Here is a 15747-nt window from a genome sequence, read left to right on the forward strand (position 1 = left end):
AATAACACAAAATTGGTATTGAATAACACAAAATTGGTATTGAATAACACAAATTTTCTATATTTTATGCATGGGTTAGTAAGGGAAAACTATTAAGTGTGCTTACATCCTTTTAAAGTTATTCATATATTACAATATTATTGTGTATATAAGCAAGTCTAACATCTTAAAATGTTAATGAAGTATTTCATTATTAATGTTTTAATTATAAACTTAAGAAGTCAGTAGACCAATACTTATTAATATTATTACCATGGCCAAAAAATGCTTCAGAACTTTAGCTTTACACATTTTATACATTTTTTATTAAATCTATTTTATAGGTTAAATAATGATATTTTGTTACAGCAGTTAGGTACATTTTTGATATTATGTAATTAATAATAATTTATTTTACAAGGAACTTAACCGTGTCATGTGCTAATTTAGACTTCTCTGATTCAAAAATATAATAAATTGAAAATAGAAACTAGATAATTTATATTGTTTTGAGACTAGATATAAAGTATGAACTTAATTTACATATTAATGGAAATTAATTAGAAATAGGATTACAAATAAGGGTATAATGCACAACTTAAGGAAAAATCATAAGGTATAATACATTAATATATCAAAATAATAATTCACATTATAGAGTAAAAACGACATTTATAACCATAATTACAAGTAAGTATATTTAAAGTGTATACATTTTTAGTATATACATATTGCTATTTTTATTCATCAACAATACAATTTTAATAGGTACCTATTTGTTTTAATTCCTTTATAACATTTAATGATTTTATTAATTATTAATATAAATACTAATTTAATTCAATTTCTAATAGTATTTATACCTCTCAAAGTAGATATTATTCAATTTAATTAATTACAATAAAATATAGATTAATATTTTCAAATTTTTTTTATTTAAATATATTATATATATTTCTATATAATTTAATCATTGTGTCATTAAATTTAATTGTTTAAATAAATAATTATATTATTTCAAAACTTTAATTCTTATACAGTAAGTGTATACCTATTCAAATATGCTTATTTTTAAGTTATACATCCATTAATTAGATATTTGGCGATTAGATATAAAATTAATTTTAATTTATTTATTTATTTTTAAAATAATTATTTTTGGTATTATACCTACTTTATTGTTTAACCAAAAAAAAAAAAATTTCAATTTTTAACAATTATAACAAAAACATAACTATGATTTTAATAACAAACAAGATTAAAAATATAATCTCAAGTACACATAAGTAATGAGTTATAAACTCGTAATTATGAACTAAGATTAATTTCAAACTACGCAGTTTTCTAAAAAAAAAAAAAAAAAACAGGTTTAAAAATTAATAATATAAACTAATTTATATTATGCTTAAGGAATTTAACCCTTGCTTATCAACCAAAATGCCAAATATTTTTTTTCAAATAATAAAAATATTATGAAATGATAAATTATAACTTAAAGGTATAATAAAAATTTTAATCAACAGTTCCAAAAGAATTAAAAAGTAAGTATCTATTAATTACATAAATAGATAAATTAATAATTGTATTGTTTGTCAAATTTATATAATTAATAATACATTGTATGACAACTGCAATATTTATTGTGGAACTTAAAGTTTCTTAATGCATAATAAATAATAGAATCTAATACTATAACATTTTCTTAATTACCAAATTGAATGGATATTTTTTTTCATTAATAAATATTAAATTTATGTCAAAATTTAAGTGCTAAAAATAGAAATTATAATGTAAAGATTATCTAACTTTTTTTATTAAACTAAAAACATTTCTATTGATGAAAAGAGATATATTTTATACTTGCCTTTATATTATTATGCATTAAAATTAAAGTCAACAACATAAAATAAAATAATTAATATACACAATACATTTATTTAAAAAAATTTTATAACATAAATTTATTATAACATAGATATAAATAATACTACACTAAATACTCATAATAATATTTAAAATTATTTAGTATTTAATATTATGTACAGAAATTTACATTTAGAATTAAAAAACACAATTTGTACTTACGTTTAATATCTCACATTTTTTTTTTTCAAATAATAGTTTGAGTTTAAGTTGTATTTTGAACATAACTGAAAAATAAACATTAATTTTAGAAAAATAAGATAAATACTATTTTTTTTTTAACCTTATATTTATAAATATCAAATCAATATTATAAATTTTTGATTCTGAACAAAGTGATGAATGTATTGATTTTATGCTGTGTTCTTTTTTCAGTATGACGTCATCTTATGAGGCAGTAAAACTGCTTTATTTTCAATAATTAGTATTTTTGGGGACAATTAAACATTTTCCAGTACTTTTTAAAATAATTGAGAAAAAACTAGAAATTTTATGTAAAACAAGTAAATATTTGATAAAATTGATTTGATTTGACTTTTAGTCCAATCAAAACAAATAACTGTAGATTCTTGAAATTTTCATCAAATGTTTATACACACATTTAATAAGAATGTAGTAATAATATTTCACAGCATATTTAGAATTTTTTAGAACAATTTATAGGTGTAAGAAATAGAAAAACTTGAAAATAAAAATTAAAGCTTCCTTTATAAGTTTTTATTATAATTATTTAAAAATATTAAAAATCTCTACACACAATTTTTTATATAAAATTGAAGATTTTTTACAAAATTCATCAAAATCATAGAAATTTATGAATATGCAGTTGATTAAATATTGAATTTTAAAGTTAAGATTTGAAAATTTAATAAAAAGTAGGTTATTATAAGTAGTTCATACTGAAAAATAATAGTATAATATTCAAGATAATTAAATCTATATATAAAAACTTGAGGTCATCTAAAATATTTTTTACATACAAATAATCAACACATTAAAAATAAGCAAATATTCTCAAATTATCCATAAGAAAAAATAAACATGCAAATTTGTACAAATTTATAATTATTATTTATCCTCCTTTTATAACACTTCTGTTAGTGAGTGAACAGAGTACAGTATAAAAGTATATATTGAATATTCATGAATTTCCTAGAATTGAATGGATATTTTAAACATTTTATATTTTTTTTGTACAAGAATTATTAGTCAAATGGTATATGCAGTATATATTTCTAACATTTTTAAAACTTATATGTAATAATACTTATTCTAAATCATACAATTAGAATTTAATAGTTTTAAAAGGGGAAACATTGAACATATTACATAAATTTAAAAAAAATGACAGTAATATTATAAAAAAGTAAAACTACATGAATATTATTAATTGTTCTGCATTAATAGTACATTAAAAATGAACATATTTTGTATTTTTAAGAGTCAGAAACAAAAGTCAATTAATGAATAGTTCAATATATAGTAATATACAAATAAATTACCACTTTTTCAAATTTTGATAACAATTTTTTATATTTATTGTTGTAGTTTTGTTTTGAAATTTATATAATTTTGAACAAATATATTGATATACCTTTATAATATAATACTGAAATTAATTTAAATTTATGTAAATAATAGTTTATAATTTATTATCATATAAAATATGAAATTAGAATTAGTGTTGAGCAAAATAATTAAACGATTAACAGATAATTATTAAAGGTTGTATAGTTAATATTTATAATTTAAAATTGATACATATACATCCATTGAATCTATTAATTTTTAAAAAATCAATTTATAGCATTATTCATACTCATAGTAGGGCTTGGATTTTGAGACAAAATAAATATAACAAACAGCACTTAAAATTGGAGAAAAAAAATTATATGAAATACAAATAAATAAAAAAATATATTATTCTTCCACCAATCAACTATCATCTATGCACTGGCATAATACAATACAATTTACTAATTTAAAACACATTTTAACAGAAGATAAATAATGTATTTTTATAATAATTTAGCACTGATAAGCACATTGCTAATACATTAAAGTATCTCAGTATTAGTGATACACATGTGTATATTAATATAATTTCAAACATTTCATCAAAAATCATATTTGTATTGAAAATATGTCCACAATTATTGCAATAAGTTGGTGATTTTACAAAAAATATTTATTTTATTTTTTTAAAACAATAAGGTGAAATCAAGAGTATTCCATTACAATAGTAATGGATGAAAATAATTTGTATACAGATAAGAATTACATTCTTACATATTTTAATTAATCATTTGCTTTTAAACTCAAATCTTACTAATTAGTGATAAAATATATTTTATATTATTATTACATTATATTGACCCATATAAATAGTAAACAATTCAAAGAATGAATATTTAATTAACTCGTGAATTTAAAATTATAGATAATAATAACCAAGTGGTTAATCATAGTTTTTTCAAACACTAAATATATTAACTTAATTACCCATTTTCATTAGATCCTGATGGTATAAGAAGTTCATTTAATACTTGACATTTATGATCCGACTTATCTTCAGTATGAAGATGCACTGACCGTTTCTAAAAAAAAAAAAAAAAAAAAAAAAAAAACAACAAAAATAATTAACAATAAAACTATGTATAAAATAATTTATTTTGAAAAATAAGTGTTTAAAATTTATTTAAAAATCTCACTTACCTTTTGACGTTTACGTTTTTGTAATTTATTTAATTTATTGATATCAGATAATTTTGTTAAACCTAATTTTTTGTAATATTTTAATTCATTTAATCTCAGTCTCAGCAGTTTTTCATTCTTTAATCCTTCAATCAAGGCCCTATGAACGTCAATATTCATAAATCTTGACATTTTTACTAAACGCTCCACTAATGTTTGTTCAGAGCTAAAAATGTAAGTAAAAAAACATATAATTATACACATTTTCAATTAAAATAAAATACAATATAACTTTTAATGATTATTCATCCCAATAATATAACGGCCTGAGAACTTTCAAAATGTAGTTTATTTTTATAAATTAGAATAAGTGCTTTTTAAAATACAGTATTATCATAATCTGATCTTAACATAATAAATGGGCAATTTATAGTTTGGTGCCACTATAAAAATATAAATAATAATATTACATGTTATTATGAAATTAGGTAGAAGTACAAAATATAAAAATAATTTACTTAAAGTACAAGTAAAATTTAGTTCTATTGAATTAAATTTAGTTCTATTTAGTAAAGTAAAATTATGTTATATTATAATTTTTGTAATATATAGTGGTAAAATAATTACAAATGCCTAAATAAATGGAAATCAAAGTTAGAAAAATGTGTTTTAAGTTATTAATTCATATTATAAACAATTATACTCACAATGGTTTTATTTTTGGTAATTCTTTATTTTTGTACATTGCAAAATGTTCAATTAATCTATAGTTATGAACACATTTTTTAGCTATTCTTCGATTCCACAAAACATCATTATATCGTTCTAGAGCAATTAATGCTTTAACTGTAATAGATTAATAACATAATTAATGATTTGATAAATAATATATATTTTTTTAGACTGTATTACTTTTTTTAATATTGAGCATGGTACTTGTACATGGATCTTTTGATTCCTAGAAAATGTTAATATAAATTACAATTATTCACATTAAAAAAATACTGTAATCAAACAAAATCTATTAATTTTAATCATCATTTAATATTACTTGCTTATACTTAAATAAATTTAAGTGTTAAGATCATTTGAATTGATGTTTGCAAAAACGACATGAGTCACATTTTTTGTGAAACGTCACGAGTCAGAAAACTTTGAAAGTTAATAATAAAAAAAACATCATATTTTTATTTACACATACGTATGATCAGTGCATAATATATTTCTACAAGTATTCATTTTTAAATAAGAATTTTTTTAGAATTATTTAAATTATACACTTTTTATCAATTATCCAAAAGTTTTAATAAATTGATTTGTGTCGTTTCTACAATCATCAATTCATTTAAGAGTAGTAGCATGATATTACTTTATAATATAAGAAGATTTACTACACAACATGTTAATTTTAAAGGGAGTAATTTATAAATAAATGTATTACATAAACAATATTGGTTTATATGACGGTATATCTTACAAAGGTATTTTTAGTATCCATCATATCTTTGATAGTTCCGTTATATTTTTCCATAGAAAGTTTTGAATGAAAACATTCTAAATTATTTTCAAAATCTTCCACATGGTCCAAAGAAGATTCAGCTATATTCATATAAGGCTAATAAAATAATAAATTTAAAGTAGTTAATATCAATAATTATAAAAACATAATTAGATAACTATTTTTTATTTATGAAAATTTCATACATATTCAAATTCATCAGCAACATTATTATAACTAGTATGGGCGAATAAATTATAATCTATTACAGGATATTTCATTTTAACAGGTTGTTTGAAAGACCATGTACGATCTAAAATGATAGGCTTATTTGATAGTGGTTTCCAAGTTCCTCGTCTAATTGGATCATCAAAGAATCGAAGTAAATACTCTTTTTTTATTTCTGTTAAATATATAAATTAAAATAAAAAACATATTTTGTAATTAGTTTTATAGTTTACTTATCAATCAAATAATGTAATATCAAACATTAAAAAGTTATATAGTTATATACATATATGAATCAAAAAAATATTAACAAAAAATGTAGTACATACCTTCAGGAGTTCTTATGATAAAACAATTAACTTTTCCAAAATGTTCGTAAAAATTAGTTTTATTGAATTCTTCTGAAATTTTTTCCCAATTACCATAACCATATATAGCCGTATAATCTAATAATAACTCTAAATCTGATTTATTCCACGTATTTTTTTCATTTTCTATTATTCCTTCTCCTGTGTCGGTTATTATCTATAAAATAAATTATTAGTTAATTTTGCTTATAATTAAAAATTCTTAAACATTCAAAAATTACAAATTATAAATAGGTACTATTAGTACCAATATAGAGAAATATAAATTAAAAAATTGGTCATATTTTTACAGACTATTTATATTATGTTAGTAAAATATTAACATAATTAAAAAATATTAATTTTTATAGCTTATGACAGAACTTTAAATATGGTAAACTAAATAAACTAAGTAACAATACAAAACTTAATTCAGAATAAATTTTATAACCATTTTGAATTTGTCAATTTGTGCTCTAAGATTTGATTGAAATATAAATCATATTTTAATGAGAGAACAATTTAAAAATTCGGTTTTAGACACATTTATTAGGTTAAAATATTAATTTATTCTTTAGGAAATAAACTATAATTAAATAACTTGTATGAAATTATTAAACAAATAATATTTAAACATGCATAACAAAGTTGAAAATAAATTACCTATTAACTGTTATATGTTTGATGGTACTTTTCACTTAATATTTATATGTATATATAAAAAAAAAAATTATATTTGGAGACAAATTATATTTTTACTTACACTAGAAATTTTATTAGAAGTTTTGAAACATCCCATTTCAACTGCATCTTCATATGTGATTAAAGGTTCAACATGGGCATATATGTTAAATAGTTGCCAAATTCTTGAATTTAAAATAAAATTTTCAAATTCTGTTTTTGCTTCTAAATAAATAAAATGATTTAAATATGAGATATAAATCATCATTTTAAACTAGAATGATAAATTTACTTAAACAATATTTTCATATAATAGGTAAATGTATGATTATTTCAAATAAATAAAAACATTAAAACCCATGAATTAAATAAGCAAAGCAATTTGTAAGAAATACTTATTTTATTTCACATAAATATGTTTTTTTTTTTTTAACATTTCTAGGTATTTGGCAAATTGTATAATTTAGAAGTTTTTATGAAAGTTGTGCACTCTTTTAGAGAGCTATAATAAACAATTATTAATTATTTATTATATGTTTATTTTTATAATTTCAACAGTTTTTTTGAAAGTTTTTCTTAAATTTACTGGAATAATTTTAAAAAAGTGGTCACATACTAGTAGAAATCAAAAACTGTTGTCATGGCTTGCTACTTGTAAAATAAATTAACTAAATATTTATTTATATTAAAAAAGTTTAAGAGCTAAATTATTAATAAGTTTTTTCAGTGGAGAACTTTTTAATTCTATGTAAAATATATATTTTTTTTTTTTATTTCATACATATACTACTCAATAGTAGTTCACTTTAAATTACAACAAATTGTGAAAAAAAAATTAAGTTCCAAAATTTTTAAATCTTATTTAATTGATTTTTCAGACAGATACATAAAGGTAAACAATTTGAGTTAAAAATTTCTGATTTCAATTTGAAAATATTTATGTTTTAGGAGTAACTGGGTAAGGTACATTTAACTTTTTAGTTTTTAATAAATATTTCAAATTATAACTCCAAAAATACTTATTAGATTACCATTCACACTTTTTGATCTAATATGTTGTGCAACAGAATCCCAATCTGTAATACAATTTTCAGAATTTAATGGGTCTATGTATTTATCAGAGTGATCACATAACCATTCTTCTAAAGCATATAAAAATGCTAACTCTTCTATAGCAGTCCAATTGGACCCTTGAAAATAAACTTCACTAGAATAAGTCTGAAAAAATAAGGTAAAAATATTATTAAGAGATAAGATAAATAAACGTGAAATCTTTTATAATATATTCTATTTAATTTTTTAAAAACAAATAATGTAACTCTACACTAAGCTAATAACCTAAGCTGTTAAGTCTTAATCTTAAAATAAAAAAGATGACAAAAAATGAAATACACACTTTCACTTCAGTTATCAAAGTATAACCATGACTATTTTTATGTTTTCCAATTTCAGCTCCACTTGCAAAACACTACAATCATATAGAATTATTATTTTAAAATTTTTACAGATTGATTATTTTATTAAACAACTCATGATTTCAAAATGTATTAACATTTTCAAATGATAACATACGTTTTTAATTTTGTATTTTAAAGTATTTTGGTATATAAAAATTGAAATTTGGTATGAGTTTTTGTGTTAAAAATATTTAAGATTTAGGTGAGTGAAGCGGAGGGATATAGGGACACCTTGAAAAAAGTTGATCAACTAATCTGCTCCCCATACTTATAACTAATAAACTACTTGTCTAAATTTTAACTTTTATTCACTAAAATATCCTGAAAAATATTCTATAATAGAATATGAAATTAAAAACGTATGTTGTCATTCAAAAAGTAAGCAACTTGAAAAGTCATAATAATAATAATAACAAATTTAAAAAACATAATTTTTTTTTTTTTAAATAGTAGTTTTATTTTAATTATTAATTATGCAAGAAAAATATTTTTTAAATTTTGAAATAATGAGTGTTTGATAAAATAAACACTGAATATAAAGCAAATAATGGTAAAATGTATATGATATAAATTTACTACTAACCACTAGACATAAATAAAAATTTTCACAAGTCTGTTTATTTGAGCAACAGGTATATACAGTAATTAATTTGTAATTTGAAAATTTATGGCTGTCCGTTCTATAACCAATAACTTCAAATTCATCTTGACAGTAAGTACAAACTAAACATTTCTCTAAAACAAAAACAATTAGTATTATTATAGTATCATACAATATATAACATAAAATTGTTTTGATTTAATTTAAAATTAACAATGAAATTTTTATCTTTATTGAATCTAAAAGATGTAATGCTTTTACAAGGAATTTACATTTTTATTTTTGTGTGCACACATGGTTTAAATAATTACATTTTTTTTAATACTAGATGACAGTGATTCTTAAGTTTCATTTAACATCTGAACAACTTATTAATTTAAACAAGGTGGAAGACTAAATAATAGAAAATTTTCTTTGTAATTTTCCTAGTACAAAATAAATATGATAAATTATAATAATGACTTCAGAAACTTAAAATTATCTAGGAATATTTATGATGTTAGTACATTAAGTCAATTTTCTTTGAAAATTGCTAACTAATTGTGAGCTTAATAAATTAGGTCTAACATAAGTCTTAAGTTAATACTTCATTATTTGAAGTTTATATTTCCTTAAATTAAAAATATCTCATAAACTAAAAATTCTTTTTTCTACAAACTTTTAGATTCAGCTGATTCATTTGCGTCAATTTTTGGTTCTTCAACTGTACATTTATATTCATCTACATCATCTAATGGGGGTGGATAAAAAAAAATATCCAAATCTTCAATAGGAAGTTGCTGAAAACAATAATTAAGAAGATATTCAATAAATATATAATCAAAAATATATTAACTAAATGTAAAGTTACAACATAAAATTTACTTTTTTTAAAATATTTTCATATTCACATCTAGGTCCTTCAATACGTTTTGTTCGATCAGGTATTTGAGGTCTTAAAATAGAAGATGGTAACCAAGTTCCACGTAAAATAGGATTTTGAATAAAACGAAGTACATATTCTTCTTTAATTTCTATTTATAAATATTTATTAATATTAATTTTAACAAATTGACTAAATAATGCATATTATTTATATTAAGAAATTTTAACTAAAAATAAACTAATATTGTATCTTATCAATAATTTTTGTATCTTATGGTCTCTAGATAACTAAAAAACAAACCAAATAAGTATTTCTCATAATTCACAACTGATTTTAAATTAATTTTATTTTTACTTAACTAATAGTTGTATTTACTTAAAACATGTTGGTTATATTAAAATAAAAAAAATTGAACTATATACATAACAAATCTATTGCATTTCCACAATACATATTAACATAGTATTAATTTAATTTTATAATATTTTAAGCAATTAAACAAAACGAATTACTTATTGCTGATAGATATGTGCGTTTTCCTCTTGGATATTCCATGTGTACAATTGAATTATACAGTTTACATATATCTTCCCAATTTCCATAACCAAATTCTCCAACACATTGTAATAATAATTGTAATTGGTAACTATCTAATATATTCTTATTTTGTAATAACAGATCCTAATTATAAAAATAAAAATAATTTTTAAATACATATAAAGTTTTATATTAGTACAAAATTTAATATTTTTTTTTATTATTAACTATATAATTATTTAATATTGTCTTTATTTACATCATGTACTTATTAAAAATTAAAAGTCCTCAAACTAAAAATACATGATTAGAATGTATTTAATCAATCAGAACTATCCTAAATTCTTATAAGTACTAACTCTCTCAAACAAGAGAACTCTGATTGAATATTCCTACTCAACATCATACCATAGTGAAGTCTGTCTATTTCTATAATTTTTAATAAATACATGATAAAAATGAAGTATTTTTATTAATTGTTACTTTTGAAAAATTGTAAATTATAACCTTCAGGCACCATCATATTATATACAAAATAATTATCAATTCTAAAATATCTCAAGTAAAAATATAGTTAATGAAAGAACAATAGATTTTCATCAAGCAATAGCATGTTTTCTTGTTAAACAGAGTTCAATTAAAATAACATTCAACTCTATGAGAAAATATTAATAACTCCTAAATTTTATAAACACTTTAATATGACTTGTTGGTGAATTAGTTTTAGTTATTAACAAATAATTACAATTCAAATTTAATGACCTAATTTTATTGTTAAAATATATTATGTACCAAATGTTAATTACCAAAAATGCATAATAAATAAATGTACACATAAAATAAAAAATATTATATTTCCTATAGTTGATTTTTTAGTATAATGTACCACACAATATAGTACAGTGCGTTGGTATAAATATGATATGGATGTATTATATTATATAAAAATTATCTAATTAATAGGCTCCTAAATTATGAGATGCGTTAAGTTTAAAAAGTATTTAAATATAATTTTTTTTTTTTTTTTTTAATAAAGATATATTTTATGAGTTAATTTAATGAAATATAATATACAATTTTTATAGTAACTACATTGTATATTAATGTTTCAATTTAGTTTTATAAGCAATCATTATCTGTGATGATTACAAGTATACCAATGACATGTCACCATAATTCTATGAGACTTTAAGTTATTACAAAGATAGTGATTAATTATGAAAAAAAAAATGTCATTAGAATGTTGTCGGTCACCAAAACGTAAACATTTTCCAAAATTGGTCATAACGTGAAATTTTTGGGAACTTCTAACTTATTTGAAAATAATAGGTACCTGATTATTATATCGATTAAATCTAATATTTTCTTCTATAATTTCATAATCTTCTACTTTTTCTCTATCTGCTGGAATTTTTAAGTACTGTAAAAAAAAAAATATAAATATATATGTAAAACAACAAAGTTATAAAAAAAATAAATAATTATATTGGATCTAGGGTTAAAGGGCAATGACTTAACACTAAAAAAAAAAAAAAATGATAATGTATTAAGTATATTAGGTATAACATACTTTACGTGTTGGAAAATAAATAGGACAATTTTCTAAACAACCCATTGCTATGGCTTGATCTAATGTTACAATTTGAGGATATCCTGTATGTTTATTAACTAGTTTAATAACATTTTGACCAAAATATCCGTCAACAAAATTATTGTAATATTCTTTTTTCACATCTTGAAAAAATATAAAACATAAAATATAAGGTAAATAAATAAAAAAATTAAATAATAAATTATTTAAAAAACCTTCAGGATTTTCAGATCCAACTATACTAGCAACATTTTCCCAGCTATTTATGAGTGTTTTTGATCCTAAATATTTTTCATTGTCTTCAGAAATCCATTCTTCTAAAGCATCCAAAAGTTTTGTTGAAAAAGTACTTGATTGAAAAATTGTCTGTAATTGAATCAATGTAAAATTATGTCCGATTACATTCAACATAAACCATGTAACTTATACTTACAACTAATTTATAATCATGGTAATTTTTATGGAAGCCAATTTCAGCTCCACTGGAAAAACACTAAAATAATAATTATAAGACATTAGTATACTTAAAATTACAAAATAACTACTATTTAAAATTTTAATACCCAACGTCTATTTTAAAATATACAATATTATAAATTTATATATATATATGAGATAAAAATTTATTTTGTAACAATAGTAAAAAAATATAAAGCTTAATAGTGCACATTTTGGGTGTTTTAGCATATTTGATCCATAATTAATTTTTAGAAGTTACTAGCACATATTATTTCAGTTAAATATTGTTTAGGTTTATTTTCATTATAAACCACAGTTTTGATTTTGTAAATTTTATGATAGAGTTATGACAATATTATTATTGATTAGAATACAAGAATACGATACAATCTTTAAAAGTAAACAGATATTTCTTATTTTAAAATCTGTTTTTGATTTTTTTTTTTTTACAGCACATATTTTTCTAATTTTTTGCGTGTTTATTTATGTATTATTTATTACATGAACTTGAAATCTCTAAAAATTAATAAACATTTAGACACATTATATAATTTATTTTAATTTAATGGAAAATAAAAATGTTAAAAAATAATAAAAAAAAATCTTTTAATTATACATGATATTAATTGCATATTATAACTTTTATATACAAATTAAATAAAACTTTAAAAAAATGATCAACACATTTGTTAAAACTAAATAACTAAATAAACAATTTAAGTTTTAATATTTACAAATTAATTGTTACCATTAAACAAAGAAAAAAATCTTCACAAATAGCACAATGCACAAAAATAATTATTGAGTTATAAGCAGTATTTGATTGACATGGAAAACTTGAGATTTCATCTTGACAATAAGTACAAAAATAATTCACTTGCGATACAGGAATACCTAAAACATTTTAAAATAATTAATTAAGAAATAAAGTTAAAATAATAATTGAAATACAAAAAATCTTTCTACAATTTAAAATGTATTTTAAGAAATAAATAACTGCATAATATTATAATGAAATTAAACTAAAAATTACAATTAAATTTAAGTTCTTACATAAAAATAAATAATTATTTAGGTTATATCTGAATCTCTAAGTGTATAAATCATAAACTTTAAATTGTATTATTATATATATTAAGAGTATAAGATTAAAGATTTAATTCAAAATTAGCCATTACCATTTACTGAATTTGAATCATTAGATATGCAAGTTGACATAATGTACCAAATTATAGTTCTTAAAAAAACTACTGGATTACTTCTTTTTCAAATATTTGAAACAACATAACTTCATCTACCTTGATAAAAAGCTGAAATGTAAATTCAAAATAAAATATTTAATTCCTTAATATTCTATTAATTTTCAAGAATAATAACTATTATTCTAGATATGTCAAGTTGAAATCATTAATTAGTGCATTATAATGTATACATAATATTGCATACATAATAAAATAAAATAATTCTACAAAGGTTATAATGAAAACTAATAAATAAATCTTGTGTTCTGCTAACATTTTGAATTGAAACACATTTTTAATGATGTTTTTGATAAGTAATTACACCTATTTAAGGTGAGAAGAAAGTTTAAATATTAAAAAGCATACTCAGCATATAGTCAGCAGTCCATAAATACAAGAATATTAGTCAAAACAAATGAGTACTCAGCATTTTTGTTTTATTTTGTTATTATACCACTATATCAGTTAGAAAAAAAGCATAGAGGGAGAACAATAATTATCATGTACTTTTTTTATCTATTTCATCCACTGATAGTAAAATACTTTTTTTTTTAAATAAGATATTTTAATTTGAATCAAAGATAAAATAATATATTTGCTATACATATTTAATAATTAATTAATACATGATAACAGATTTATTTATTTTTTAATTTAAGTCAATACTTAATTAAAATTTATATTAATTTAACTAAAAAGTACATCAATTATTGTAATATTAAGTTTAATTGATAAAATTCTTATTGGACCACAGTAAAACATTTAAAAGAAATTATGATACCTACCATGACGTGAAACTAAATGATTAATTATTCATTTTTTATTGAAATTAAGGAAACAATTCAAACATTGAGTACAATTATTATAATATACAGCTACGTTGTTTTTAAATTTACATTAATACATAAATAATGTATATTGTATAACAATAATATTGATGTTTCAAGATAACTGATAAATGATATGTCGACGACCGACTATTCCTAATCAACAATTTTACTGTAAATATTGTAAAATGTCTCCGTTAACAACCGTGCTTACTGTTCACGTTTTTTGAGCAACTGATAATATTATCAATCTAAAAAATATGATAAAAGACATGACAGAATATCATAAGGAGTAGGTTACAACTTACAATATAATATTGTGTTTATTTTTTGATTAGTGATCATTTATATTTTACTATGAAAAATATTTAATATACTCTATAGTGTATATCTGTAGTCATGACAACAACTTCTTTATTTATAAACAACAATATGAACAATATGGACTACATATATTTTTATTCCCAGCCATGGCTAAATCATTACCATTGATCAGTATTTAGTTGACAATATTGAATAATATAAAAAATTCAAATTTGTATTTGGATATTTGTTTGTCATAAATTTAAAACTCAAATACCAAATTATAATTTATCAGTAGTTACTTAATTACTATTTAGTAGTTACCTATTTTAAAAGTGTACTTATATATTATCTAACTAGTAATATTATTCATTACTTCAGTATTCATCAAATTATTTTGTTGTTATAAATTTATAAAATGTTTAAGTTTGATGGATAAGGCTTGAAAAGTTAATAATAGGTATTTCATAAATATTTCATATTGTTGGTAACTGAAAAATACAACACAATTCTTTT

General features: G+C 20.1%; 1 protein-coding gene across 1 annotated transcript; it reads right to left on the bottom strand.

Moving 5' to 3' along the window:
- Positions 1–2088: 2088 nt before the first annotated feature.
- Positions 2089–14555, bottom strand: LOC112600423. Its single transcript, XM_025347630.1, has 22 exons — positions 14468–14555; positions 14039–14170; positions 13609–13754; positions 12835–12894; positions 12617–12767; positions 12381–12544; positions 12144–12230; positions 10786–10954; positions 10273–10421; positions 10067–10187; positions 9391–9542; positions 8747–8818; positions 8382–8568; positions 7433–7575; positions 6652–6847; positions 6301–6497; positions 6074–6211; positions 5509–5554; positions 5304–5442; positions 4618–4822; positions 4405–4499; positions 2089–2129 (listed from the first exon to the last, which is right to left on the bottom strand). Exons 2-22 carry the CDS (start codon positions 14076–14078, stop codon positions 2108–2110), a joined length of 2679 nt encoding a protein of 892 aa, XP_025203415.1. The 5' UTR covers positions 14079–14170; positions 14468–14555; the 3' UTR covers positions 2089–2107.
- Positions 14556–15747: the final 1192 nt, after the last annotated feature.

The sequence above is a fragment of the Melanaphis sacchari genome, unplaced genomic scaffold (assembly GCF_002803265.2).
Source record: "Melanaphis sacchari strain LSU unplaced genomic scaffold, SCAv2.0 Contig64_pilon_pilon, whole genome shotgun sequence".
Lineage (NCBI taxonomy): Eukaryota > Metazoa > Arthropoda > Insecta > Hemiptera > Aphididae > Melanaphis > Melanaphis sacchari.

Excerpts from the sequence above, each read along its gene's own strand:
- LOC112600423 (XM_025347630.1), bottom strand. The coding sequence starts at position 14,078 with ATGTCAACTTGCATATCTAATGATTCAAATTCAGTAAATG. Across the intron at positions 10,422-10,785 it reads CACATATCTATCAGCAATAA|AAATTAAAGAAGAATATGTA; the intron begins GTAATTCGTTTT and ends ATTTATAAATAG. Across the intron at positions 8,819-9,390 it reads ATTTTTATTTATGTCTAGTG|TGTTTTGCAAGTGGAGCTGA; the intron begins GTTAGTAGTAAA and ends ATATGATTGTAG.